The sequence below is a fragment of the Manacus candei genome, unplaced genomic scaffold, assembly GCF_025592945.1.
Source record: "Manacus candei isolate 608988 ecotype Guabito, Panama unplaced genomic scaffold, ASM2559294v1 h1tg000050l, whole genome shotgun sequence".
Classification (NCBI taxonomy): Eukaryota; Metazoa; Chordata; class Aves; order Passeriformes; family Pipridae; genus Manacus; species Manacus candei.
Window position 1 is genome coordinate 37,285,428 of NW_026138098.1, and position 27,447 is coordinate 37,312,874.

The 27,447-nt window shown below is 50.3% G+C and overlaps 2 protein-coding genes and 1 long non-coding RNA gene across 9 annotated transcripts in view; 2 read left to right on the forward strand and 1 right to left on the reverse strand.

Annotated features, from left to right (window-relative positions):
• Positions 1-9,343, forward strand: part of P4HA1 (prolyl 4-hydroxylase subunit alpha 1) — a 29,771-nt gene extending 20,428 nt beyond the window's left edge. For 3 of the 5 annotated variants that reach the window (XM_051799680.1, XM_051799676.1, XM_051799678.1), the window contains 6 exons: positions 4,900-4,999; positions 5,837-5,890; positions 7,295-7,360; positions 7,756-7,824; positions 8,490-8,586; positions 9,056-9,343. In XM_051799680.1, coding sequence (XP_051655640.1) covers positions 4,900-4,999; positions 5,837-5,890; positions 7,295-7,360; positions 7,756-7,824; positions 8,490-8,586; positions 9,056-9,126 — 457 coding nt within the window. In that variant the 3' untranslated portion in view covers positions 9,127-9,343. Of the gene's footprint in view, positions 1-4,899; positions 5,000-5,836; positions 5,891-5,955; positions 6,014-7,294; positions 7,361-7,755; positions 7,825-8,489; positions 8,587-9,055 lie in introns of all 5 variants that reach the window. The other 2 variants (XM_051799681.1, XM_051799677.1) reach the window with 1 other exon arrangement.
• LOC127476634 (uncharacterized) lies at positions 759-22,219 on the reverse strand. Of its 2 annotated transcripts, XR_007906684.1 has the most exons (6): positions 18,720-22,219; positions 15,615-15,761; positions 12,153-12,276; positions 10,711-10,826; positions 5,657-9,897; positions 759-1,604 (listed from the first exon to the last, which is right to left on the reverse strand). It is a non-coding gene; the product is annotated as an uncharacterized LOC127476634 (long non-coding RNA). The 2 variants fall into 2 exon arrangements; XR_007906683.1 differs by lacking the exon at positions 759-1,604 and having other exon boundaries at positions 7,305-9,143.
• Positions 16,729-26,963, forward strand: PLA2G12B (phospholipase A2 group XIIB). Of its 2 annotated transcripts, none has more exons than XM_051799751.1 (4): positions 16,729-17,055; positions 22,214-22,290; positions 23,415-23,580; positions 25,157-26,963. In XM_051799751.1, the coding sequence occupies exons 1-4, from the start codon at positions 16,821-16,823 to the stop codon at positions 25,273-25,275; spliced, it is 597 nt and encodes a 198-aa protein (XP_051655711.1). In that variant the 5' UTR covers positions 16,729-16,820; the 3' UTR covers positions 25,276-26,963. The 2 variants fall into 2 exon arrangements, with proteins under 2 accessions (XP_051655711.1, XP_051655710.1); XM_051799750.1 differs by having other exon boundaries at positions 16,731-17,055; positions 22,214-22,302.
• The last annotated feature ends 484 nt before the right edge of the window (positions 26,964-27,447 follow it).

Here is a 27,447-nt window from a genome sequence, read left to right on the forward strand (position 1 = left end):
TGCGGGGCAAGGATTTGGTGTGGCCTCTGTTCCTAAGCCTTTCTTAGAAAGTGGCCTGAGTGAGCTGAGCTGGCATGTAACACAAAGCACGTGGCCTGCTGGAGTAGGGCTTGGTTGGAAATGGTGGTATTCCAAGGTGGAAGTGCCTTTGGCTGAGCATGGCTTGTCTGCTCCAACTAACGTACTAAACGTGAGCGCGAGCTCCGCTCCCGCTCCCGCTGCAACAGGGACTGCCCGGCTCACCTCTGCTCCTAAACTTCCAGATATCCACGCCTGCTGGGATTCCTGGGAATGCTGCAAATTAAAGCTAGGTGGTGGTTGTAAAGGATTTCCCTGTTGAAATGATGGAATGCAGTTGCTGCTTTACTAGAAACCCAGTGTTCTCTCAGCTGCTCTGAAATTAGAATGGTCTGTAGCTTGAGGGCTTTTATTGAGCTATGAATGTCTTTAAAAAGCTAAAATTGCTTCCAAATAGTGGATCATAGGAAGGTGATTGATTCAGGAGTGATTATAAGTCTTAGAAAAACTGGGAAAACCATTGGAGCTGAGGTCAGATCCTAAGGCCACCGTTGTTAAAAGTTGGAAACGTTAATTTTTATCCTTTGAAAATTGCCTTGCACCTCTGGAGCATGTGGGTCTAGGTGCTCATGGGCACACACAGGTAGTGGGAATCCTTTGGAAATGGTCTGTTTGCTCCTTAAAACTGCCCCCCACAGGCCCCCCTTCCGGAGGGACTTGACTTTAGGAACATTTGTCTTCCTGTTAGACATGTGTTGCATTTAAATTTTATTTTTTTGCTTTTAATATTCAAGTCTTGTCCATGTCTCATCTACCTTGGTTGTTTGTCACTGCATATTTTAAAGGCAGCATTTATTCAGTCCTGGGATTTGTCCTCTGTGCCAGCCAGCTCTGGGGCATTGCTGAGGAACCTCCCTCATCTCCTCATGGTTTCTGTGCTAATATTGGGAGTTGCAGAAGCAGATCACTGATGGAAATTGGGATGCATAATTGCCCTCTATTTAAATAGATGAGCCTCAGTAAAAGAAATTTTGATTTAGAGTTGTGATTTTTCATCAGTAGAAGTGTTATGCCCTGAGGTATTGCAGCTGCCACAGTTGAACAGTACAAAGCACCACCCAGCATGAAAAGCCAATGGAAAACCTGGGATAGAGCCTCCTGGCCAGCTCCTGGGGAATGGGACCTTACTTAGGGTTTGGTGCTCAAAAAGGTGGCACTGTGGGCACTGTGGGACTTCCTACCAACACACCTAAGGAACTCTCCAGTCAGACTTTGCTAAGTTCTTAAATCCAGTCTCCCAGAATTAGAATTGTGAAGAAACATCCAAGAATTTAGGGAAGACCATTTCTTGAGGGTGGAGGGGGACTGCCCTTCTCCTGCTTTCTCTTTGCATTCCTCCAGGTGCAGATTTCCAGGATGCGTATGGACATTCCAAGAGAATTTGACACCTAAATCCAGAGTAGGAGGTAGAATTGTCCTCCAGAGCCCGGGGCAGCCTGATTTAGAGGGTCTGTGTTATTCCTGCTGGGAACATCTTTCTGTTGGAGCTGCTTGAGCTGGTTTGGATTCCAGATGAATCATTGCTCCTGAAACCCAAAAAAAAATGCTTTATTTTTTTTTACTAGATGACTGCTTTCCCCCTTCAAACATTCCTTCCTAGCAAATGCCCTCCCAAATTACAGCATTCCTGTCTCTGAGAGCACCACTGTTCCCCTGGTGGGACGTGGCAGGCTCTGTCAACGGGGGCACCTCGCCAGCACCACCAGAATAAACCCACCCACTCACACACTGCTTGCAAAGATAAAAAACTGCCTTTTTTTCCCCTCTCCCTCTCCTCCCAGCAGGCAGCCAGAGCTTGTAGCACGTAGTGGTAAAGTTTCCACTGCAGAAATACCAGTCTGGGCTTTCATTCGCTCCCTGGTGCGTCTCTGCTGGTACTTGTTTTTACATATTAAGTGCATTTGAGAAGGCTTTTAAACAGAAATGCTGGTATTTCGTGGCCAGTGACTCACAGGAGCAGTGTTGAAATGCAATGTCTGCTCCTAGACTGACCAGAGCTGAGATTTTGGGGGATGTGTGTGCTGTGGAGAGCTGGCTGGTTTTTTTTTTCCCTGTAGTATGTCCCTTAGTCCAAAGTGATTTCTCTATATAAAAATTGTGCTATTAAAAACCTTTAAGGTACCTCATGCAGAATTATAAGACATTTTTTGTGGCTGCCCCTGGATCCCTGGAAGTGCCCAAGGCCAGGTTGGACGGGGCTTGGAGCAACCTGGGCTGGTGGGAGGTGTCCCTGCCCATGGCAGGGGTGGGATGGGATGAGCTGTAAGGTCCCTTCCATCCCAAACCATTCTGGGATCCTGTGAGAAAATGTGATTATTATTATCTGTTTGTAACAAATATCAGTTGTTAAAAGCCAGATGTGGGTGTGAGGAAGAAGCAAAGCAACCCCCCCAGTGGGAATTCAGCATGGTAATGAAAGTATCTTTTTTTTTTAATAGTGTATTGCCTTAGTGCAGGGATGTGTTTTTACAAAACCAAGTGGGTCAGAAAACACCAAACCTGTGTGGGCAGAGAATTGGGGGTGGTAGTTATTAAGGAAATACCAACTCCTCCTGTAAGTAAATCACTTGTATATTGATCTGCCCTGCCTATGGCTTCCCAGAAATCAGCTTGTCCCTCTTTGGTGAGGAATTTCTCTGCCCACAGTGGACTCAGAGGTGGCAGCTGGTCATGAATGTGACAGAGAGCCCATGAACCTGTCAGATGAAGTTGCTGATCTGCCAGATGTATGTGGAAGGGCAGAGCTGTGTGCATGTGCTGACTTACACTGAACCCTGAACTGTGCAAATGTTAGAAGAAAAAGGGTTGCTGAGCACCCTTTCAGCTGTTAATGCTGCATCTCCCACAGCACTGGTGAGGGGAGTCTGTCTCCTTTGATAGACAAGGGCAGGAAAAAGCCTCTTTTGTGCGAGGGAACGGTCTGGAATGAGGCAGAGATGTCAGCAAGAGACCAGGCTGAGATGCCAGGGGAGGGGATGTGGGACAGATGGGAATATTCTGTGACCAGGCAAAGCAGGTTTTGTGACACTTAGAGGGTTAAATCCCACTGTAACTCCTCAGCACTGCAGGCCTCCCCCAGCTCTGCTCAGCAGACAGGCTGGCACTTGGATTATGTTTTCAGTTCCCTGTTCCTCCACCTTTCATAGACTTCCTTTGTATCCTCAGGCAATTAATTTTATTTTTAAAATACATGCAGTATTTCCCTTCCTGAAAGGCTGCAGTATTCTCCCTGTGGAAGCATTCACTGCTACTCTAAATAACCCACACAGCAGGAATGCTTGGGGTTTGTCTTCCTTTGGCCTGTTTTTTTCCCTTTTTTCCCCTATAAGCTCTTATGCCCAGACTGGACAGAAGCAGATGGAGCTGGTGGGTGTGTTGGGGCTTTTTCTGTGTGTGTTAAATGTGAGGTTAGGATTGCTTGTGAGCATTCCCTGTTCACCGTGGCTGCAGAGCACGGCTGCTTTTGGGGGAGAGGGTTTATTTGGCTTCATATGCACCTACATATCCTTCCACCACCTGAAATCCAGGCAGGTTGTGCTGTAACCCCTCCTTGTACTAACAGTGCTCAGAAATGGATGGGTCTGTGGCTGTGTTTGTGCATGTCTGCCTTGAGAAATCTTCTTTCTTTTTATCTGTGGTTCATTTGGCATTTAAAAAAATGCTCGTAGAGATTCTGTAACCTGTGTCAGTGCCTGTGTCCTGTGTCATGCTACTGTTCCTCCCAGGAGAGGGATTTGGGGATTATAATAGTTTTTAAATGCAAATTTAAAGAAGAAAAACTTAATTTAGTATGGATGAGAAGGTGCATTTGAATAAAAATACTATGATGCTGATGATGATGATAGTTTCCAGCTGAGCACAGGGACTTCCCTCCAGCAGGAACCACTGATGAGCCCTAAAGCTGAGTCAGCTGCTGGGAAAAGGGGTAGAACTACCTGTCTCCATTTTCCTGCACAAAAGGGGGAAAATGAGCCCCAAATCATCATTATCATCCATATTAATGACTAGCAAGGGCTGCAAGGTAAACAGAGGACAGGTAAAATGAAGGTGGCATGGGACGAGTAAAGCAGCAAGAAAACCAGACATCAGGTGAGCAGGTGATAAAGAGAAAAATGCAGTATTTTTAGCCAAGAAGTTCTAATATATAGCAGGAGGCAAACATTTTGAAAGATGCCTTTGGAACTGTGAGGCTGACCTTTATATTTAAAAAAAAAAAAAAGGGTTGATTTGAGGGTTGTTTTTTTTCCCCTTGAGAATCATTTGCCTGAAGCAGGTGCTAAATAGTAAATCTGTAGTAGGTTGTTCTGGTAGAAATTGTTCAGTGGGGAACACGGGAGAGAACTGAATGCATGACTGCACTGTTTTCAGAAGGGTTTGCAGTGGGATTGCCCAGGTGAGTGGTGTGACAGGGCAGCTCACACGGTGCTGTGCCCTGGGGAGGAGCCGAGTCCCAGACACACAGACAAGGAGAGCAGCTCCCACCTGTTCCTTTGCCAAATGTTGCTTCCAAATGCATCACTTGTGGGGGCTGAATTCATTGTAAGAGCAAAGCTGTTTGTGCCTGGTTTAGAAAACAGCTAGAAGCAGATTTTCCCTCTTTGGAATGTTTCCTTCTGTCACTGGGCAGTCAGAGCTCCCTTAGAGCAGTGCTCCGAGTGTTCTTTCTCGAGAATGCGGTCCCTGAAGTCAGGGCTGTTGCAATACAGAGAGATTTCCTGAAAAGTCCTAGGAAGGTCATGTGGAAGTGTAAGTCAGGGGCAGTGTTTGCTGTCCTGCTGTGCACTGCCTGTTACTGTCACATCTCCCTGGTTGTCCCCCCAGTGCGTGGCTGTCGGGGTACGAGAGCCCCGTGGTGTCCCGGATCAACACGAGGATACAGGACCTCACCGGGCTGGATGTGTCCACAGCAGAGGAGCTGCAGGTAATTCTGAGGATGGGTCTGGTGCTGGACCTCAGTCAGCACTTCATTTTGGGTGGCTCAGGTGGCACAAAAGCTCCTTTGTTTACAGGGGGGCAAGAAACAAAGGTGTGTTTGTAGAGCAGCTCTTCAGTGGGAAATGGCTTTTGGTGCTGGAGGGGAACAACCAAACCTGAGCTTCACTGCTGCAGGGTCCAGAAACTTTGCTGCTGGCATGGGAGTTCAGCTTGACTGGTACTTAAGGAAGGCCAACAGTGTGTCTGGTGTCCCTGGCATGTGGGAAACACTGGCTGTAGGTGAAAATGGTAATTCAGAAGTGCTTTGGTACATTTGCTTGAGGCCTTTGAAGGAGCAGCTGCTTTACTGACTGTGAGCAAAGTGTGAGTACCTGGAAAGCAGGACACCCAGACAGGGGGCTGGAAGCTGCTGTGCCCCTGTCAAGACTCCTGGGGATAAAATGCCCCAGGATCTGGCTGAAGTTCAAGGTTTCTTTTTTTATAATCACCTGGCAAGCAGGAGAGGGGATCCTCTTTAGTGACATGAAGTAGTTTATACATGAACCATGTCAAAGCACCGTGACAGGTTCTGAAGAGAACAGAGGCTGAAAAGCTGCCACAGAGAAAAAATCCTTTTCTGCCCTGGGAAGTACCAGATTCTCACCTGGAGCTGCATCTTGCAGTGCCAGTCTTGGATGTGCTGCTGCTCCTGGAGGTGACAGAGGCTTGTCACTCCCTGGGGCTTGGTGTTTGCCACTGACCCGTTGAGAAGCTGTGGATGACAGTCACAGTCTTGCTGGCTAAAACTGCTTTACTAGAGCTTGTGCTTCTCCTCTCACTGTAGGTAGCCAACTACGGAGTAGGGGGCCAGTATGAGCCTCACTTTGATTTTGGAAGGGTAAGTCCTGTTCTGTCTTCACCTCCTTCTTCTTCACAAGGGCTGTTGTTGTTTCTCTTTTGCAGGTGGCAAATTATGGAGTGGGAGGACAGTATGAGCCCCACTTTGACTTTGCACGGGCAAGTACAGAGCGGGAGGAGAGCAGTGACCCAGGGCAGCCTCGGCCTCTGGCCTGGCCCAGCCTCTTCTTCACTGGCTGGCACACTCTGTAGCTCTGCCCAGTCCCTGGCAGGGCAGGGAGCCCTGGGCATCACCAGCTGTGCCAGTCGGCAGGGTTACCACTCCTCAGGGCATTCCTACTGCTTTAGGAACGGGGCCCTTTGCCTCTTTCTTTCCCTCTTTCTTTATTTCCTTCCTTCTTTCTTTCTTTCCTTCCTCCTTTCTTTCTCTCTTTCTTTCTTTCTCTCTTTCTTTCCTCCTTTTTTTCTCTCTTTCTTTCTTTCCTTCTTTCCTTCCTTCTTTCTTTCTTTCTTTCTCTCTTTCTTTCCTTCTTTCTTTCTTTCCTCCCTTCTTTCTTTCCTTCTTTCTTTCTTTCCTCCCTTCTTTCTTTCCTTCTTTCTTTCTTTCCTCCCTTCTTTCTTTCCTTCTTTCTTTCTTTCCTCCCTTCTTTCTTTCCTTCTTTCTTTCTTTCCTCCCTTCTTTCTTTCCTTCTTTCTTTCTTTCCTCCCTTCTTTCTTTCTCTCTTTCTTTCTTTCCTCCCTTCTTTCTTTCTCTCTTTCTTTCTTTCCTCCCTTCTTTCTTTCTCTCTTTCTTTCTTTCCTCCCTTCTTTCTTTCTTTCTTTCCTTCTTTCCTCCCTTCTTTCTTTCTCTCTTTCCTTCCTTCTTTTCCTCCCTCTTTCTTTCTTTCTTTCCCTTTTTTCTTTTGTCAGATCTGCCCCAAGCAGTGGCAGTATTGCTGTGTGAGAACCTTTGATTCCATGGAGATGCTCAGCAGTAGTTGGTGACCCTGTGCTCTCTTTGGTGCTCCTTGCAGGCACCATCCCCTTCTGGCTTAGAGTTGCCTGCTGACAGCTCCTTTTCCCTTTCCTTCCCTTCCCTGAAATTTCCTTTCCTTTCCTGAAATTTCCTTACCTTTCCTGAAATTTCCTTACCTTTCCTGAAATTTCCTTACCTTTCCTGAAATTTCCTTACCTTTCCTGAAATTTCCTTTCCTTTTCTTTCTCCTTTCCTTTTTCCTTTCCTTTCTCCTTTCATTTTCTTTCCTTTTTCCTTTCCTTTCTCCTTTCATTTTCTTTCCTTTTTCCTTTCCTTTCCTTCCCTTCTCCACTTGTATTTACCTGATTCCAAAGCAAAGGGTTGATCATTTCTTCTGCCCAAGCCCAAAGTCTCAGCCACTCCCTGTCATTGGCTCCTCTCAGCAGCACAAAGGAAGTGCTGATGGACTCTGCTTCCTTTTGTTCACAGAAAGATGAGCCAGATGCTTTTAAGGAATTGGGAACAGGCAACAGAATTGCTACTTGGTTGTTTTATGTAAGTCACAGCTCGGGTCCCTCCCCATTCTGTGCCACTGAAGGATTTCATTCTCCTTTCTGTTCATTCTGGTTTTTGCTGCAGTCACTTCCCACTCAGGCAGCCCCAAACTCTGGGGTCCTGTTGTCTTCCTCCCCAGACCGTGTGGTCCTTCCATGTGCTGGAAGGAGGATTTTGCTCCCTCCAATTACTTGCCTGGCTGTTCATTTCTGTATCTCCATCAGTATTATCAGCCTGTGAACTGCAGTGGAGGGGACAAGGCTGGGGTTCCACTGGGAGGGTTTCAGCCTCTTTCAGGGAGGTGTAAATTAACTTCTTCAGTAACCCGACTCTGTTTTACTGAAACATGAGAGCCCCAGGCTGTGTGAGCTCACCTGTGTTTCCCACCTGTGCAGATGAGTGACGTGTCAGCAGGGGGAGCCACGGTCTTTCCTGAAGTCGGAGCCAGCGTCTGGCCCAGAAAGGTGAGCAGGGATTTCTCCGGTGGAACTGCCCTCTACACCTCCTCAAAGTACAGCACAGGCATGAGAGAAGCTTTAAACGAACCTTTAAAAGAAGGAGAATCCCAGCCCTGTTCATGGCAGCACAGAGGTGCTCACAGTTCAGAGCAGTGCTGGTGATTCCAAGGGCCCCCACATTCCCTGTGTTAATTTGGAACTTGGCTGCTTCTCATGCACAGACTCTGCAAAACATTACAGTGCTTCGAAACACATCCTGAAAACATTCACATCTCTTAAGTTGCTTTAGTCTTGAGGCATCTGTAGGGAATTCTCCTTGGAATGTCATGTTCCTGTTAGGTTTTTCCCTCAGCAGGGTCTCAAATAAGGTCTACCTTGGCTGGCCTCCTGCTCCTTCTTAGTAAATAATCTTGCTTTCTAAAACTGGTCAGAACTTCAGTGACACTGTCCGGGGGTTTCAAAAATAATTAAGAGCCAAGTATTACACGGACACAAAATAAGTCAAAGGAGACTCATTCCTAAGGAAGCAAATGTTAGACTGTGGAAAAGGACCTCCAGCGTAAAAGAACCTGAAATACAAATGCACTTACCTTTGCTTTATCCTTAAGTGAGTTGGTGTTTAAGTGTGTTGTGCAGAGCAGAGTGCTGAGGCTGTCCCCTGCCATTCCCAGGGAACAGCTGTGTTCTGGTACAATCTGTTCCCAAGCGGAGAAGGCGATTACAGCACCCGGCACGCGGCCTGCCCGGTACTAGTGGGGAATAAATGGGGTGAGTACCTGCCTGGGACCCCAGCCTGGGCCTGGGGGGGCCTTGCCTTGCTTTTCTTTTTCCTCTGGACTTCATGGTGGGATAAAAAGCACCCAGAAATGCAGTTTTTTATAAAGAAGTCTATTTAATTTACTTTATCTACTTCATCTCTGTACATTACAGATATTCTATATAGCAGCATATTTTATTATATGTATAAAATACCTGTACAACTGTATCTCTTTTAAGAGTCTTCTGTAGTTTTGCAGGGAAGTTTTTTCCTTCCTGTATTTATTAGACCAACTTCACATTTGTGCATAGCAGGGGGTTGGAAGGAGATGATTTTAATGTCCCTTCCGACCCAAACCCTGTGATTCCACAACTAAAACACTTTAAGAAACTAAGGTAATGCTGTGCTTAACCGACAGCACACTTACCTTCAGCAGGAGCTCCCCACGTGCAGTGATCCCATCCCTTTGTGTCTTTGCAGTATCCAACAAATGGCTCCACGAGCGGGGGCAGGAATTCCGAAGGCCGTGCACGTTATCGGAGCTGGAATGATGCAGAGCCCTCAGTCCCTGGAAAATGCACATCTCCAACAGTTTACAACTGACTAACACTCCACTCCAGGTTCAGTCCCCCCCAGCTGTGGACAGGACAAACGTGCTTTTAGTTCCCTCCCAGTACCCTCCCGAGGTTTTATGAACAGAAAATATTGAGGTTTACGAGTGTTACCGGGAAAAAAAAAGGACAAAATACAGATGAGGGCCACAACTAACTGTGGTGTTGTGTGTGGTGTTCCTGTCACCATCATCCCTCTGAGCAGTGTGGGAAAACAGGGGTGATGTCATGGGAGGGCTCCCCTCTAAGGAACTCTGAGTTAAACCCATTCCTAGTCCTCAATTCCCAGACATTCAGCTCCTTGTTTTCCCAGAGTGCCTGACCACTGCTGTTGAGAACTGCAGGCATCCTTTGTGTTTCTCTGGAAAACAGGTTATTACCACGTTTTAACCTGCTATCCCACTTGCACAAAAGCCCCACAGTTTTAAATTGTCTTCCTTCTTGGCCCCTGTGGGGAATTTGGCTTCTAATCTTGACACCATGAGCCAGCAGTTCCACAGGCAGGGCCAGGATGCTTCCCCAGTGTTGTGCCTGTGTCAGAGCAGCCTGACAACACCCACAGCCCACCTTTCCCCACCTCTGGAATGTTTGTCCACGTGAACAAATGCTGCTTTTGTTCTGTCCCAGCAGCCAGCTCTTCCATCTGCTCCTCGGGCAGGGGGGTGGGCATGTTCCCACCTTCATTAATCAAAACAGTCGTGCCTTAGGAGGCTGGAATTTCAAATTGGTGAAGAGACTTCAGGTGCTGAGGTGACACAGAGTCCTCACAGAATGCTCTCCACCCTCGTCCTCCTCACAGCTCTCAAGGTTTCCTGAGAAACTGTCACCCTATTTATTTATAGTCCTGACCCTTCTTTAGATGCAGGCTCACTGTCATGAACCCTGTCCCTTCCACAGCAGGATTTTTATAGCAAAGTAACCAACTACTCCACTAGCATGAGGGCAAAAATCAAAGGGAGCTGCACCTGACTCTGCCTAAACAGTCCAATTTTCTGGATGATTATGGTTTTACTGATTAGGGGTGAAGCCTGAAGTCTTTGCCAAGGAAAAAATTCCAATTTTGGTTAATTGGGTTTTCTGCCTCAATGAAGTCTGGAAAATTGAGCCGAAACGTAGACAAAACCAATTGTTAACGTGCTAGAAATACCTCTGGAATACTGGGAATGCAGTTTAAGGTACTATAGTTGGAGGATCAGAAGACACTTTAAGGTCTTTGCTGGAAATTACATTGTTAAATTCCTGCTGAGCCTGGTAGCAATGGGGCCCACAGAACTGCTCCTCCTTAGCCCTGCCCCTCCCTGCACTGTGCCTGTGCTTTTGGCAGAGGGGAGCCAAAGTCCATCCAGCACCTGAGGACACAAACACAAAGTCTCACATCTGTACTGCTCCTTTATTCCAGGCAGCTGCTCCCCAAGAGCAGCACTTGATCTAAAGGAATTCACCCCGGAGCTGGGTGAGCAGAGGGGATCTTTGAGCACTACATTGTAATAATTAAAAAAAACCCAACAGAATATTTCCACCTACCTGAGTTTTCTCCCTTTTTTGTCCATCTCCATTCCTATCCATGGTCTTCTTTCTTTCTCTTCCCATCTTTTTTAGTTTCATAAGCTCCATGGCTGCAGGTAACTCCTGCCACTTCCCTGCAAGTAAAAAAAGGATGCATAAAAAAAAGGTATCCATAAATGCTTGCAGGGAGCCAATCCCACACAGTGAACAAGCACAGAAGGAAATCCCTGTGCTGCCACCATGAACAGAGGTGGAAAACAGCATTTGGGTTTGCTATTCCCATCTCCCTTCAGCCAACACCCAAGGATGAACCACAAGCTGGAGCTGGGGAATTTTGCTCAACAGCTCCTTCCCTCACCTCAATACCAGTGAGTACTTCCAGTGATAAACACCATTTTAAGGAAGGTCTCAGAGGCATTGCCTGGGGAGTGAAAATGGTTTAGTGTACAACTTTTTAAAGCAGTAAACTACTCCAAGAAAATTCTTCAGGAAAGAAAAATAATTTGTGTTTTGACAATGGAAAATTTCACTTGATTGAAAAAAAAAAAAAGCCCCAAAACTAAACCTCCAGTCTGCTGAGGCACATCAGGAACCTCCCAGATTATGACAAAAGGTCATTTGATATTTTTCAACTGCAGACAATCCCCATTTCTACTCCCTCTACTGCAGCAGTGTCCATGCATCCAGTGCTGACTGTAAGGGATTCCACTGGTGCTGCTGCTTTCTGCCTCACCCCCATCATTTCTCAAAGGGCTTTTGGATCCCGAGCGTGGCTCCCATGTGAATCTAGTTTTGTATTAAAGATGATTGAAAACTGTTTGGCTCACAGTGACTGACAACTGAGAAACTGCCTTACTGTTACTTTTTTTTTTTGTAATAAAATTTTTAATGTAAAAAAAAAGAAAAAAAGAACAGGCTTCAAATAAAAGCCACTGCCATCAGCAGTGAGAAATCCTCCACATCCAGCTCTCCTGTATGTGGCTGCTGTAAATCTCATCACACAGGGGTTTATCACTGTCTGTGGAAGATGGAGCTCATCTTCCTCCCTTCACCACCTCGGGGGGCAGGTGCAGGAGATGCTCCTGTCACAAATTCCTGTTAAATGTTACACTTTGGGCACTGAAGGACTGCATAAGGGGAGAGCAGATAGTGCTGGGCCCAAAGCACCTTGTGCCTAAAAATTTAGGGCAAGGAGGTCTTGGGGAGGAGTGTGGCCCAGCCTTTGCCTCCCCAGGGCAGTGGTTGGTGGCAGAAGCTGCTGTGGGTTCAGTAACCACACGAGATCTGGGGCTGGAACACCACAGGCACAGCAGAGGGGCACCTGCTCAGAGACCCTTTCCCAAGGGTGACAAATCTGTTTCCTGAAGCCCGAGGTCAAACAAGCACTTGCTCTGGATAGTTCTGAGGGGGAAGAAAGCACCAGAGACTCCAACAGCACCACAGGAAGACCAAGCACTCACGTGTAGGAAGGTCAGGCTGACATCTTCCTTATCCAAACCCTCGGTGGTTTACAGACCACAGCCATTCCTGGGCTTCACCCTCGGGAACAGTGGAGTTCCTGCTTAATTCGTGGCCATCAGGAACCTGCAAAAAGCACAGCAAGGGCTGGTCAGAAGCCTTTGATCCTCCTGCCTGGGGAACTGAGCCTTGTGCTGCTGCTGGAGCACTTGGCTCAGGGGCAGGGAACTGCCCACGGACACAGCTGATGTGCTGGTGGATTTGGCAGCCACAGGATAGGAAATGAGTCTGAAGTGTACCAGCGTTGGTTTATTTTGGAAAGGGGGCTGGATTCCATGCCCAGCCCCTCTGTGCTGCTGCCCTGCTCAGCAAGGCAGGCCCTGGCCCCTCCCCTGGAGGAAGGGAAGGTGGTGGATCAGCCCTGGGACACCCTGACCAGTGCTCGGGTGCCGTGGCTTCCCACCATCCCCCTGGGGCTCTTCTGGCACAGCTGCACCCAGAGCATGTCCACGGGGGTCACAACCACAGGAGGAACCCCACCAGGGTAAGGACTGAGCAGCTGCAGCTGAAAAGGCAGGACAGGGTCAGGGATAGGGAAAAGGGCCTGTGAATGTCACAGGGCAGGGATGAAATGAAGGGAAGGGTCTGACAGGATCACACAATCCCAGAATAGTTTGGGATGGAAGGGACCTTAAAGAGCATCTCATCCCACCCCCTGCCATGGGCAGGGACACCTTCCACTAGCCCAGGTTGCTCCAAGCCCTCTCCAACCTGGCCTTGGACACTTCCAGGGATGGGGCAGCCACAGCTTCTCTGGGCAACCTGTGCCAGGGCCTCCCCACCCTCCCAGCCAAGAATTCCTTCCCAATATCTAAACCTGCTCTCTGTCAATTTAAAACCACTCTTCCTTGTCCTGGCACTCCATCCCTTGTCCAAAGTCCCTCTGCAGCTCTCTTGGAGCCCCTTTAGGCACTGGAAGGGGCTCTAAGGTCTCCATAGAACTTTCTCTTTTCCAGGCTGAACAATCCCAATTCTTTCATCCCTTCCTCCATCCCTCTAATAACCTTGGTGCCTCCTCTGGACTGGCTCCAGCATCTCCATGTCCTTGCTGTGCTGTTCCCCAGGGCTGGAGGCAGCTCTGCAGGGGGGTCTCACCTGAGAGGCAGAATCACCTCCTATGGATGGGGGAAGGCAGCACAGGGCTGAAGGGACCTGTCCAGGGACTCCTGGAGAGACTGGACCTGCTCACACACTTGAGCACAGCCCCCACGAGGGAGGGGATCTTCACCCACCCACCCATCTTCCTCCAGCTGCTGGACTCTGACCGACTCAGCCTCGGGTATTTCGTCATCGAGCTGCACTTCTCTGTTCCCATAATCAGTGACTCATCTGGCTCCCAACCCAGCCTTTGGAGCAGCCACGGATCACCCACTAACCTGAACCACAAGCTGCCTCTTCCCTGTGCTAAACACCAACCAGCAACCCCTGGAGCCATCCAAAGCCCACGGAAGAAGAGCTCAGTGCCTCAATCCCACATCCCCAGCAGGCCACCAAGGGAAGGATCCTAGCATAGCACAGACCTGTGGCAGCGTGCTCTGAGAAGGGAATGCACTAGAGGAGCTGGAGCAGCTCCAGCTGCTCCCAGTGTGAAGCCAAGAGAGATTTTCCAGCTCCATATGGGATGGGCTTCACTCCCCTAAGCGTGGGGGACGCAGGCACACGCGCCCAGCGCTGGGACGGGTGTAGTCACCTCTCCCTCTGGGTACAGTCACCTCCCTCCCGCTGCAGGGGCTGCCAGCAGCCTGACAGTGTCCCTGGGAATGTGTGACTCACCACGGCCCGGGGCTGCTCTATATTTAAGCATTACAGAGGCAGAAATGAATGCACCGAGTCAGGAGCGTGTACCCCGGGGTCAGGACAAGGTTCAGAACCCAGCTGTCAGAGTTCACAAACAGCATCTCAATCTTCAGAGACAGCAAAACCAGCACAGGGAGGGGGCATTCACAACTGCAGTGGGTCCAAGCCAGGCCTGGTACCTGCTGTGCACACCCATGTCAGGGAGTTCCTCGCTGCTGCAGCTGCTCAGCAGCTCCCTGAGGGAACTGTGTGTCACTTTTACTCAGTCCTACATTTTTCCTGGTCTTCAGATCTTAAAGTCTGGGTGCAACCGAGCTATTTGCAGCTGGACTGGAAACGCCTCAGGAGACTGGTGTGAGGAGGGGAGGAAGGAAGCAGGAGGGAGGAAGGAAGAAGAGTGGCTCATCCCCAGGGCAGGGCACAGGGGCTGCCACGTTTTGGAAAAGCAGTTAAACTGCTTTTTATTCGCAAACCGTTGCTCCAGGACAAGCGACAAAGGGGCAGGAAAGTTTCTGACTCCTCTTTTCCCGGGCTTTGCACTTTGCCAGCTCCTCCCTCCCCACCCTATTCAGCTTTCCTAACTAATTCCAATTGATTTTGCAAACAGCCTGGGCTCCAGAGCCACCCCCTCCAGGCTGCATGTCCTGCTCATGACACAATTCCCTGTGGTTTGCATCCTCTGCAGTCCTGCCGGCATTTTTTCCTCTCAGTTTGCCTTCAGCAGCACATGGATCAGGCACCAGGGACCAAGGGATGACAAAAAAAAGCTGCGTTCTGGAATTGCCTCCGGAGCAGCCCTAAAAGGCTCCATATTAAAAGCATGGCACCAAGCACAGACACCCAGGGACTCTACACATTTCCAAGCCATTCCTAAACAGCTGGTTTGCTTTTTAATTTCTGCCAGGCTGTTGGTAAGGGCTGGGAGCACTGGGACTGCAAACTGGAGTGTCAGGCAGGGCAGGGATTGAGCAGAGACACCAATGGCTCCACTCACTGACAGACACAGCACGGGACTGCTAAGCCCGATTTTCCCTGCACTGGGGCTCCCTGGCACCAAATTCCAGGGACCATTTCCACCCATGGCTGACAGATCAGTCCCCAGCACGGTCTGAACAGCAGGACAAGCCTGAGCTCTCCAGTGCTCCTGCAGGGAAATCCTCACTTCACCATCCTTTGCTTTGTGCCAGGGGTGACACAGGTGTCACAAAAGGCTCACTTAGAGGCAGCGGCTGGCTGGTTCCCAGGATCCAGGGAACAGACTCTCTGGGAGCAAGCTGGTACCTCTAGCTCAGCCCAAAACATCACCCTAATTTCTCACCAGACATTACAGTGCTCCCCCTCCTTGTCTGCAGTTTGGACACTGCCAACCCCCCTTCCCAATGCTCTCTGTATCCGGGTTTAGCTCTCAAAAGACAAAGCTGGTTTGAGGTTCCCTTTGGATCTCCCACACTCCTCACATGTTCCCCCAGCCAGTAACTGAGCCCAGGCAGTGCTGGGCCTCAGAACAGGTGGAACAAAAAGACAGCAGCTGCCTCTGGCTCCACACTATTTCACAGGAATGGGACCAACCACCTTGTCTGCTCCTCTTCCCCAGTTCTCTGACTTACCTGCCTGGGAAACCAAGACTTGGCTGTGGTCCTTCCTCCTTCATCCCAAGTCTGGAGCACATCACACATGGCCATATCCAGAAAGACACAGGCACTACCACGGGGCTCTGGCCCTTCAGAAGCAGCAACACAGTGAGGTTGAATATCCTGCAATACAATAAAATGCCAGAATTGGTGTTTGTGTTTGCCATATATTTGAAAGACCTGCTGCCCAGCTCCCCCTGAGGAGCAGTGCTGTGCTGGGACACATCCCAAAAGTTTTCTGAGAGCAGCCAGAGACTTCCCATATTGCTTTCCTTCCCTATTCTTTATCAGTGGTTTGCCTTGTCTTTCTGCTGCTCGTGTTCATTTGACTGTTTCCTTTTTAAGGAGTGATTTCCTTGAACTGTCCATCAGCTGTGCAGGGCCCTGGGTCCTGGCAGGGCAGTCCCACCCCAGAGCCAGGACCTGCAGCTCCCCTACAAGCCCCTTTCCTGGCTCAGGTTTTGGTGCCAGCCCTTCCTCACTCTGGGTCAGCAATGCTGTGTGTTTAATTTGGCAGTGTTGACATTCCATAGAAGCTGTAACATCAGCCTTCAGGAGCCACATCAAAGGCAAATACTCATCTACAACACTGATACTGAAGTGGAGGTGATGCCAAGGAATTGCTCCAATGCAGTGTTTGTAATCCCAAACTATTCTAAATTGCTGGATCAACCCCTCTGGGGCTCTGTGGTCCCACATGGTTTGCTGGGAGCAGCTAAGCTGGGTCTCGTCCCACCCCATCCCGTGCCCAGGAGGCACTGGGCAAAGGCAAGGGGTGCTCCTCAGTGTGCTGATCTACTGTTTGGGCAGCAGAAATTTTGGACAGAGATACCCATCTCCCAACAGGCTGGGGAGGGAGTGGGGTGGCCTTATGGGGCAGGTGGAGGGTCCTGGGCAGACAGACCCCGCTCAGCCCCCTAGGGAGGGGTCCCTCCTGGGGAGCTGGAGCCCTGGTGCCACAGGAGCTGAGCCTGTTCCAGCGGGATTGTGCAAACTCACACCTCTGTGAGGTGAACTTGGGCCCAAATCCCGGTGCTGCACTTTGCTCTCCGACTGCAGTGACCTCATGCCGGCTCCCTGGCAGTGTCTAAAGTCCAGGGAGGGGGTGCTTACCCGCCTCCCACCCCGGGCAGCTCGATCCCACTGCTCCCTGCTCCCGAGGCTCCGGGGCTGGACTGCAGCATGAGGCTGCTGCTCCGGGCAGCGCTGCTGTGCCTGTGCCTGGGGCCGGGGCAGTGCTCCGAGGGGGCAGCACGGGAGAGCACCGGCCACCAGGACCCACAGGCAGAGTCATCCTACTCCGACTGGGGCATCGACACCATCCGGGACGGCTTCGAAACGGTCAACAGCTACTTCGACTCCTTCCTGGAGCTGCTCGGGGGGAAGAACGGCGTCTGTCAGTACAGATGTCGGTACGGTGAGTGCCCTCACTGCTGCTGGCTCCCTCTCCTTCCCTGGCCACAGCCAGCTCTGCTCTCCGTGACCTGCCCCTGCTGTGCTCGGCACAGTCACACCTTCTCTGCCATGCCCGCACAGGGACACCGAGCCCTCCTCCTTCCCCGTGCCCAGGGACAGCCCGAGCTCACACAGGGACACCGAGCCCTCCTCCTTCCCCGTGCCCAGGGACAGCCCGAGCTCACACAGGGACACCGAGCCCTCCTCCTTCCCCGTGCCCAGGACAGCCCGAGCCCAGAGCCCCGGGCACGGTGGCAGGAGGAGAGGACCCAGGTTCTGCAGGAGGGGCACACGGGGTACCCAGGCTGCCCGGCTGCCCGGAGCCCTGCAGAGGGGCAGGGTGGGCAGAGAGGCCCCGGAGGGCAGGCCGAGCCCGCGGCCCCAGCTCAGCAGCTCCAGGAGTGCCCTTATTCAGCAGCTGCGAGCTGGCCGACGCCGCGGGCTGGAGGAGGGGAAAGAACAGGGAGGAGACCGGGGGAACCTTTAGTACCCGCGGTGGAATGAGGCAGCTCTCGCTTGCCTTGGACTTTAGAGCGATTTACCAAAAAGGAGGAATTTGGTTTGTGCCGGGGGCAGGATGAAGGGGGTCTCAGGGAGGGCAGGGCAGGGCACGGGGTGTGCAGAGCTGCAGGTCTGTGGGGTGACAGACACGGGCAGCACCAGCCATCAGCAGGGTACCCGCTGAAACAACCTGCTTGGGAGCAAGCAAGGAGGCTTCCTACAGACTGTATCCTCTCCTCAGCCTCCTGCAACTGTCCCCACAGCAAATCTTGTCCTCTGTCACCTCAGCCTGCCCATCCACAACAGCCTGGCAGCCCCTTTCCCCCAGCTTCATCCCACACCCCTAGTGACTGCCCAGCAAGGTGCTTGTGAGCACAGAGGGATTTCAAGCCCTCTTCTTCCCTGAGCATCGGTTTTCACAAAAACACTCCATGTTTTGGGGAGATCCCACTGACTCTCTTTCAGCCTGGATGCATCCCATGGACCTCCTGCCCCTCCCAGCCAGGGCGCTGGGAGAAATAGCTATTGCAGGGATGACCTGAGCCCACTGTCAGGGGCAGAGGGGGCATGCTTAGCCAAAATGGGGCCACAGGGAGGTTAAAATCAGTCTGAAAGTTGTTGAGTTTCTTGTTCTGTTTCTGAATAACGTGTATATGTATCTGTCCTCCCACTCCTGCCAGCTCTGCTCCTCAGGTCCCACACTAACACCGAACAAGGGGGGCAGCAGGCTAGGCAATCCCCCCATGGAATGGAGGGAGTCAGGCACCTCAGCCCCACAGTGGCCCTGGTCCCTCAGCCCAGGGCCCCACAGCCCCCCCAGCTCAGGTTGCCTCTCTGCAGCAGCTCAGGAGGGCCACTGGTGTCCCCAGTGTCTGGGGGAGGCAGCCCCCACACACCCCACAGCACGAGGCCATGTGCCCATGGGGCAGCCTGTCCCCGTGTCACAGTGGGCAGTGACAACCTCCTCAAGGTCCACACTGTGCTCCAGATTCAGAGCAGAAGGGGGCTCACCCTTCTTAATGCAAAGGCTGAACCCCCTGGGTGGTGAATAACATGGCTGGGGCTGCAGTGGGCCTGAGGCAACGCTGCTGTTCAGAGCTGCTTTCAGGGATTCTCAGGACTCACCAAATCCTGGAGAAGTCATTGCTTTTGGACACACCCCGAGGCTCTCCCTGCCTCTGTCCCTGTGAAGAGCATCTCCAGAGAGCAGCACAAAGGCCTGCTCCACCCGAGAGCATCCTGTGTCTCACTGGAGCAGCGTTTTACCTAGAAAGGAAAAGGAACAAGCACATCGTTATCCCAGCTCTCATCCTCTGCTGAACAACTCATTAATCACTGGCTGAAGGAGGAAACTATTGAAACACTGCCCATGTGCCTCCAAGGGTCCTGCTGGACCCTTCCAGGACCGTTTGTCCGTGCCAGTCTCTAGCACAGACATTGCAAACCGTGAGTGCAGAAGATGCCAGGATGATCCCAAACCAGTGAGATCCAGCCTGTGCCCAGAAGAACAAACACAAACCATCTTTATGCTGAATCAGGGCCCAAATGCTTTTCTTCCCCAGGCAAAAAGCAAAAAATTATGCCTTCTACTTTCTTTCATTTCAGCCAAGAAATACCAATAATAGCTTATTTTGCTCCAGTAAAGATCAGGACTCACCTCTAATTGCCACATCCATCTTCAGCTGAGCACATAGCACTTGGCTCTAAGACTCTCCTGATTTTTCAGCAGCTAGTGAGGTCTGAAAACAAACAACTTGATGGATTATTCACTTAAATCAGGACATTAGGATTACACTGGCATTCACTGGCAAACAGCTGCTCCTGCTTACAAAGAGTCTCTGGGCATCTCAGGGGAAACAAAGAGTCTGAGCTGGGAGGGGAGTAAAGCCCTTGTAGCTTCCTTCAGCTCTCTGACCAGGCAGGACTTCAGTGCTTTGCCCAGCGTTTGGCCCTGAAGGTTTTAAGATGAGGAGGCACCTCCAGGCTGTGAGAAAAGAGCCTTCAAAGTCAGGCTCTCCAGCACTGCACTAAAAGGCTGTGGCAAGCAGGAGAACCTCTGCTCAAAGCCTGCCTGGGGCACAGAAACAACAATGGACCACCCAAAACTGCCAGGAGCCCCGAGACCATCTATTCAGCAGAAACACACTCACCTCCCCCTGCCAGGATCCCAGCACTGCAGTGTGTGGGACCTCCTGCATGGCCAGCAGCTGCTCAGCCAGCTGGCTGCTCTCCAGCCTCTGGGGAAGCTACAACAGCCTGGAGACCTTAAAATGCAGCAGGGAGACTCAGCTTCAGCTCCAAGGCTCTGCCAACAAGGCAGTGCCCTGGAATATATTTTCTTGACTGCAAGAATGGGCAAGCAATAAGTGGTAACAGGAGTAGGGATTTGATGCTCGTGGAGAGTCGGGAACGCCTGGTATTTCTGATCTGCTTTTGTTTTCCTGTTAACTAGAAAACAAGGCATGGGAGAGAGGTTAATAGTGGTGTAAGAGTTCATAAAGAGGCACTTTACAAATTATTAAGCTCTATTTTCAGAGAGGAGGGGGCAGGTTTCCTACTAGGGCTCATCTCAGAGGCAGTTCAGTGTTTTGTTGATCACCACAACTCTCATGTGAGGGTTTTTTCCTCAGGACAACTTTCTAAGGCATTCTAACAAGCTGTGACTTCAGCTTAATGGAAGGTTTGCTCTGGAAACAGAGTTATCTGCGGCTTGGAACTAGGTAATGGAGCTTGGAACTCTCCATATCCCCAAACAGTCTCACCCCTGCTCTGACTTACCTTATCCCATTAATTGGCAATGTGCTGCAGGAACATAACTTAATATTACAAGCAAGTCATTCCAATTTGACTCCATCCTGCAAAACCCACTGTGGATTTTGGACTTTGCCTCCTACCTCAGCTCAGGAACATTTGAATTCTGAGTCCCAATTCTCATCCCCTTCCAAAAGAACAACAAGGCTCATTTGGAAGGGGAAAATTGACCGTTGGCATCTCACAGCTGGACAGGATTTCAGTTTCTTCTTTATTTGTTGCAAATCTGTTATTTAAACTAAACCACCCTGACAATTTTTACCTGAGCAGGTGCTGGGCACACTCCTACATAAGACCTTTCAAGGCATTTGGCTGTGAGGTCTTCTCAAGAGCACAGTAGATTTATGGCTATATTAACCACTGACATTTTAGGTACCTCAACACAAAAAAGGGGAAGGAGTCTTAAATAATTATCAGTGCTGACAAGGAGAAAGCAGTGGAAATTGAGTTTAAAAGAACCCGACCCTGTCTGAAGGGCTGAACTAGATCCATTTAATGTCTATATAAATTCTCTAGCAGTGCTCAGGGAAGTAGAAACTTAACCTTTGATGTGACAGACTTACAGAAGACTCAGCTCACATGTCTTTGTTGGAAAATTCACACAGCTTACAATGTCTTCCCAGAGCAGTGACAGGAGTCAGGGACACAGCTGGAGCTGTGTCAGGGAGGGTTAGGCAGGATATTAGAACAAGGTTCTTCCCCCAGAGGGTGGTTGGCACTGACCAGGCTCCCCAGGGCAGTGGGCACAGCACCAAGGCTGCCAGAGCTCCAGGAGAGTTTGGAGACAGGGTTGGATTGTTGGGGTGTCCTGGGCAGTGCCAGGAGTTGGACTCGGTGACCCTTGTGGGTCCTTTCCAACTGAGGATATTCTGTGACAAATGTCTTGTTTTAACACCTCACTCTGCATTGGAGATCCCCCTTTTACAAACCCAGCTGGGACTGAAAGAAGCACTGAACACACACTGAGGGAGAGCACAGAGAAACTCAGCTCCCTGAGGGGGGTCTCCACAACTTCTCCAGGGGAGAATCCTCTCCCACCCTTAAACACACTCCTTGTGCAGCAGGACCAAGGCACACAGGCAGCCTGGAGATGTGTTCTCCCCAAACAGGGGGTGTTGGCTGGGGATAACAGAAAGAGGATGAGACAGGGCAGGGAATAGCCACATCTCCTTTCCACACAGATGGTTCCCACCCCAGTCCTGAGCACACCCCCCTCACACCCAGAGTGCTCTGTCAGCCATACACAGAACTCCAGCATGGCTGGGACACAGGAGGGCTGCACACCTTCAAAAATCAGAATTAAATGATTAAAATGCTGCTGAAGCTACTTACTGTTTGCTGGACTCTTTCTGCATTAGGTAAATAATTACTCATAGAGGGAATTCTTGCTCCTTTATGCATATTAAGAAGCAGAGTGAGGGAGGTGCAGGGATTAAAGGAATAGAAACGATTTGCAAAATGTGGCAGTGCATCACCATCTGCAGAAAATGGACCAAGAAGACCTGCTCAGAGCCAGATCAGACATGCAAGCTCTAACACAATTTTGTGGAGCCCCGTAGCACACCAACACCAAGAAAGAACTGAGGGTGGAAAGAAACCCCTTGCTAAGCTAGTGGTGTAACTCCTTGCAGGAGTTAAAACCCCACCTGGGTGATCCCAGCTGTGCAGAGCTCTCAGGAGGCACATTCCTGGACTGGAATGAAGTGTTTGGGGATGCAGACCAAAGGGGAGCTGTCTGCCACTCCTTGCTTTGTGGTGCTACCTCTTGGGAAGATGGGCTTTCCTAACCCTTCTCCTTTCTTTTCCAGGGAAGGCTCCAATGCCACGACCTCACTACAAGCCCCAGGAACCCAACGGCTGTAGCTCCAATTTTCTGGGGCTCAAGGTACCCGAAAGTGTATGTACTGAAATGGGGCAGCTCCCTAATCACAAAACCAGTAATTCTGAGAAGAGAGAAGGGAACACGTTCAGTGCTGGGAAGCTCGGTGACACTGTGCACACAGCAATACCTGAGTGCATCCTCCACCCCTGGCCCTTCACCCCTCCCAGGCTTTTTGCCTCTGCCAAGCACTGAATTAAACACATGGGCTTTGATGCTGCACCTGCCTGTTATTTTAAAGGCAATTAATGAAATCATATCAGAGTCGCTGGGAAAAGCACTCCCAGGAGGCTCTCAGAGCAGGAATTCCCCTTTAGCTCATGCAGCCCATGAAGTCTGCAGCAATTAGGCAGATTCCTGCTCTGAAAGCCCCTCTCTTTGCAGCCCATTTTGCATGTTAGGTTTAGTCCCTTAAACTCTATTTCACTGCAAACCTTGTGGGTATGTCTGTGGTAGCTCCTCCTGACATGGGCAATCACAGGCACAACGAAGGAACAATTCATCTCCTAAATATTACATGAGGAAGGCCAAAAAGAGGAATAATTTATAACAAGCTAATGAGTCCAATCTCTCCAGAAGACAGGCCTTCTGCCCCCTCAGTCCCACGGTTATTAGCTAAGCTTGCTGTTTACTCCAGGAGAGCAGAACTCCCCTGACCACGCCGTGTTTGTCCTTGGCCTCGCAAGTGCATCTCTGAGAAATGAGTCATTAGAAACACCTATGGCAGATTTATTAGGCCAAAATGCAGGACTTGTTACATTTTGGGAAAAGGAGGAAAAAGGGGCTTTTGCCACTGCTGGCAAGGACATGGAGCTCTCTGATGAGCTCGGACAAATGAAAAACAGCAAATGGTTGTGGAGGGGCTGTTTCCCCCCTCTCTACCAGAGGTTTATCCCCTGTGACAGAGAGGGGAGAAGGGAATGGGATCTACCCTGCACTGAATCTGCACCACTGTCACCACTTTCTTCAGATGGTGAGGGAGCATCCCACGTTCCCTCCTTCTGCCCCAGCTATCCGGGGAAATTTCTGGAGAAGGGACCAGCTGGGCTCTGCAGCACCTCGCCCCATCACAGCTGTGTGAGCCTGAGGCCAGGACACAGCCCAGGGACACTTCTTTTCTCTTTCCCCAGCTAGATTTGGGCATCCCTGCCATGACCAAGTGCTGTAACCAGCTGGACATTTGCTATGACACCTGCGGGGCCAACAAGTACCGCTGTGACGCCAAGTTCCGCTGGTGCCTCCACTCCATCTGCTCCGACCTCAAGCGCAGCCTCGGCTTCGTCTCCAAGGTCCAAGGTGGGCTCCCCGGCTGGCATTCCCTGGGGAGGGAACCAGAGGTGGCAAGGAGGGGAGGGTGAGGGCAAAGAGCCCTTTTTCCTGGCCAAAAGAAGCAAAAATCGGCAGTAGGGAGCAGCACTTGTGCCCTGTGCTTGTCACTGGTGGGTCAGGGATGGGTGAGAACACAGAGATTTGCCCCCTGTGCCACACACTTCTGTCCCGAGACTGGAGACCTACAGGGGTTTTGGCATTTGGAAAACATTACAATGTAGAAAGGAAAACAAAAAAACTCCAAAAAAACTCAGGAAGCAATTCCTTCAAAGCTTGGATGCCCTCCCAGAGAGTTCAAACATGGGATACCAAAAACCTTCCAGAGCCACTAAAGCCACACACTAAACCTGTCCTGTACGTGGCCAAGGGCCAACAAACTGGGAGAGCCAAGGACAGGACTCTCTGGGATGTGGTTCCCAGATAAGAGATGCCGATGGCAGCAGGGACACACCGCAGTGTGGGTGGTGGCTGAGCCACTGCTGAGCCATCCAGGGCAGATCTGGATTGCCCAGAAGTGCTAATGAAAGCTCTAGTGATGTGTCAGCAGTTCAAGTGCCACCCTGGTTTTGCCTAAATTTTAAAAGGCTCATTCTGCAAGTCTGAGAAGAGCTTTTTGGTAAGGGTTGTGTTTGGTAATCTCTGCTGATGCCCTGCTGTAAGGTGTCCTTAAATGAGCATTTGTTTTCTGAAGGTACAGCCTGATTAGGACACATGGGAGGTCTGTAACACCAGTACTAGTGCAGATGGCTCCCCACCGTGTCACTTATCTGGGATCCTCTCCACTGACTCACCAGGAGCCCAGGGAAAGCAGGCAGGGGAAGAGCAGCTGCACTCCCTTGGTGTGGGCACAAACATTCCAGCTGCAGCAAGTGCCACTTTGCCAAAGCCTTGGTTTTACCACTGACTCATCACAGCCTCTTCAACTCCCAAAGGAGTAGGAGCTCTGAGGTGCTCGGAGAGGCTGAGATGGGAGAAGACAGTCCCAAAGGCAAGGCTTTCCCAAATTTATTATGTATACAACAATCAATGTTATGCCAGTGAGTAAACCCTAAAGTCCTTATAATAACCAATTATTTACTGACAAGCAGTTTCAGGGTTGCTTTTTGGGATGAGGAGGGGCTAGCAGTCAGGCACTCAGCTGTTCCAACTGTAGGAGGATTTTTCCTGCTGGCATCATAACTCTCCAAAAGCACAACAAGGTCGGTCAACAGTGGCTATAGGCTAAACTGAGGGGAGAGGGAGCCAGGAAAGGCAGCCACTTTTGCAGTGTGGAGGTCTCCTGGGAAATATGCTTGATAAACAGTGCTGTTTGCAGAGCCCCAGGTGATCCATCACCCAGTAAAGCCTGAGAGAGGCAAGAAAGGAGGGGTGAGAGGGGAGAGACGAGGGAGAAGAGGAGCCCCCAGTCCTGCAGAAGGAACCTCGGGGTCTGTAAGGATGCAGTTCCCAGGGGGAGGATGAGAGCCCCAAGGGGCAAACCCCAAAGCCCAGGGAGCTCAGTGGGGTGCCACCACTCACCTGCCTGGCCCTGTCCTTTCCCCAGCCTGCGAGTCGGTGGCAGACACCGTGTTCAACGCCGTGTGGACGCTGGGCTGCCGGCCCTTCATGAACAGCCAGAGGAGCGCCTGCATCTGCAGCGAGGAGGAGCGGGACGAGCTGTGAGCAGGAGCTGCCGAGGGTCCCCTCTCCACACAGTGACTCCTGTCACCCCTGGGCTCACATCAACACAGCCCGTGGGCACGGCGGGGACAGCCTGGGAGCACAGGGCAGCCGTGCCTGCTGTCCACCTCAGCAGCAGCCCAACAGCCCTGCTGCCCCTTTCCAAGGCCAGCAGCCTGGGAGATCCGATGCCAATCTTCTCCGTGGACTGACCAGGGGAGGCAAGCAGGATGCAGTGCTGGTTATAAAAAGGGGCTTTACCTTGAACACACACTTGTTAGCTCCTCCCATCCTGGAACTCTCTAATTTGCCATGCAAGGCATTAGGTTTCTGCAACCCCTGTGAAATTCCCGGTCCATGGACATGCTATTTACATTTTTCCACCACTGGTAACAGACTAAAGAAGGGTAATTTGCTTTCAGTACATTGCTCACACCCATCCCTGACATTTTCCATCCCATCATTGCACACCCTGACAACCCTGCATATTTAAATATCTGGTGGATCCTAAAACAATCTAAAACATCTGGAGATTTGGTAAACACGAGAAAGACCTGAGGTGTTTGTGATAAAGGCATAATTCATATTTGGGACCAAAGCCCATCACTTCTCAGATGTGAAATCCCAGCCCTCTTCCCCCAAGTCTCAGGAGACAAAGCTGCTTTTCTTTGGCAGTGTCATCCACATCTATTTAATTATTTTCCTCCTACACCATTTAACAAAGCTTTTCCCTTCGGATCCCTTTTGACACAAAATGGCTGGGTATCCACTCCCATCTTCTGCACGAGGGAAACAGGAAGCTCACAGTGGCCTTGGATGAGATATTCCACATTCTGGAGGCTTATCTGTCAGATGACAGGGCTGACGTGCTACCTCTGTGGGGCTGCTATCAGCAGCCTCAGACACCGCTCCTTCTAAAACGTGGTTAATGCTCCCATCTGTTATGGAGAGCTTTTATTGCATGCAAAATTAGAATTTAAAGTGGTATATGGCATTTCATCTCCACACAGCATTGGCAGACAGCTTTCAGCTGGGTTTCTCGTTGGAAGGAAGTTGTTACTGGGCGCTCGTGCCGTGCCACGTAAATATTTCAGCAGCTTCTGCAAACATATTTATGGTTATGTTCTTCCATCTGCCACGGAGAAGTTAAGGCTGTAGAAGGGTGATTTAACCAGAGTGGAAAGAGTCTGTCTTAGTTACTTTTCTTCCAGTTTGGGTTTAAATGTGTGCACGGAGCTATAAATTAATTAAGCTCCGTATTTCTGTTCTCGCCAGTGGTCTTTGCTTCCCAGAGAACAGCAATGAGATGTTCAACTGGCCCCAAACAGGCTGAGACAACAAGAGCCCACTGGTATCCAGACCAGGAAAATGGCAGTGATTGCCTGGGGTGTTTTCCATTATGGAGGACCTTAATTTACACTGATCAGAGGCAATGACATCCTTTCCCAGCTGGGCTAATGCCACTGGAGAGGAACATTGCTGTGTGTGTCTGTCTGGACAGACAGCCTTGATCATCCATCTAAGAAACACATGCTTTTGCCCAGGGATGGGAAGGAAACGTCCCTCATTCCAGACACTTCCCCAACTTCACATTTTGTTGGTGAAATGGTGCCTGTTGCCTGTTTAAATGTGAACATACTCTTAGGATTAAATGACAAAGAAATTAAAGCGTCTACATTGTCTACACTCAACAGCCAACTGGCTGGCAAATGTCTTCAAATATTTTACAGTTCAAATGATATCAGAGTAAAGGCAAGCAACTGTTGGTAGGTGGTGACATACACTGGAGAAATCAAAGGGTTCTGAACAGAACCTCTCTGTGCAGACACTGATGCGTCGGAGACGCCACTAACATAAATCATAATTTCTTCATGTTTCAGACCACCATTCACCCCCAAACCCTAGAGCCTGCTGCATGCAGGCCAGCTGCTGCATAAGTGCCTTTTCCTCTCTGGTAATTTGCAAAACCCCACAAGCAGCTCTACAAGGAAATTTCTGAACCTCCAAGCGGAGGCAGTGACTTGAGAAAACCATCAGATAATCCCAGGTAGGAGAAAACCAGTGCATGAACTCCAGTAAAACTGCATGAAAACCAAAAATTGCTTCCCCTCCACACTGCTATCCAGTGGTGTACGGCCCTGGAAGCAGCTGATCACAGGGTTCTCCAGGTCAATG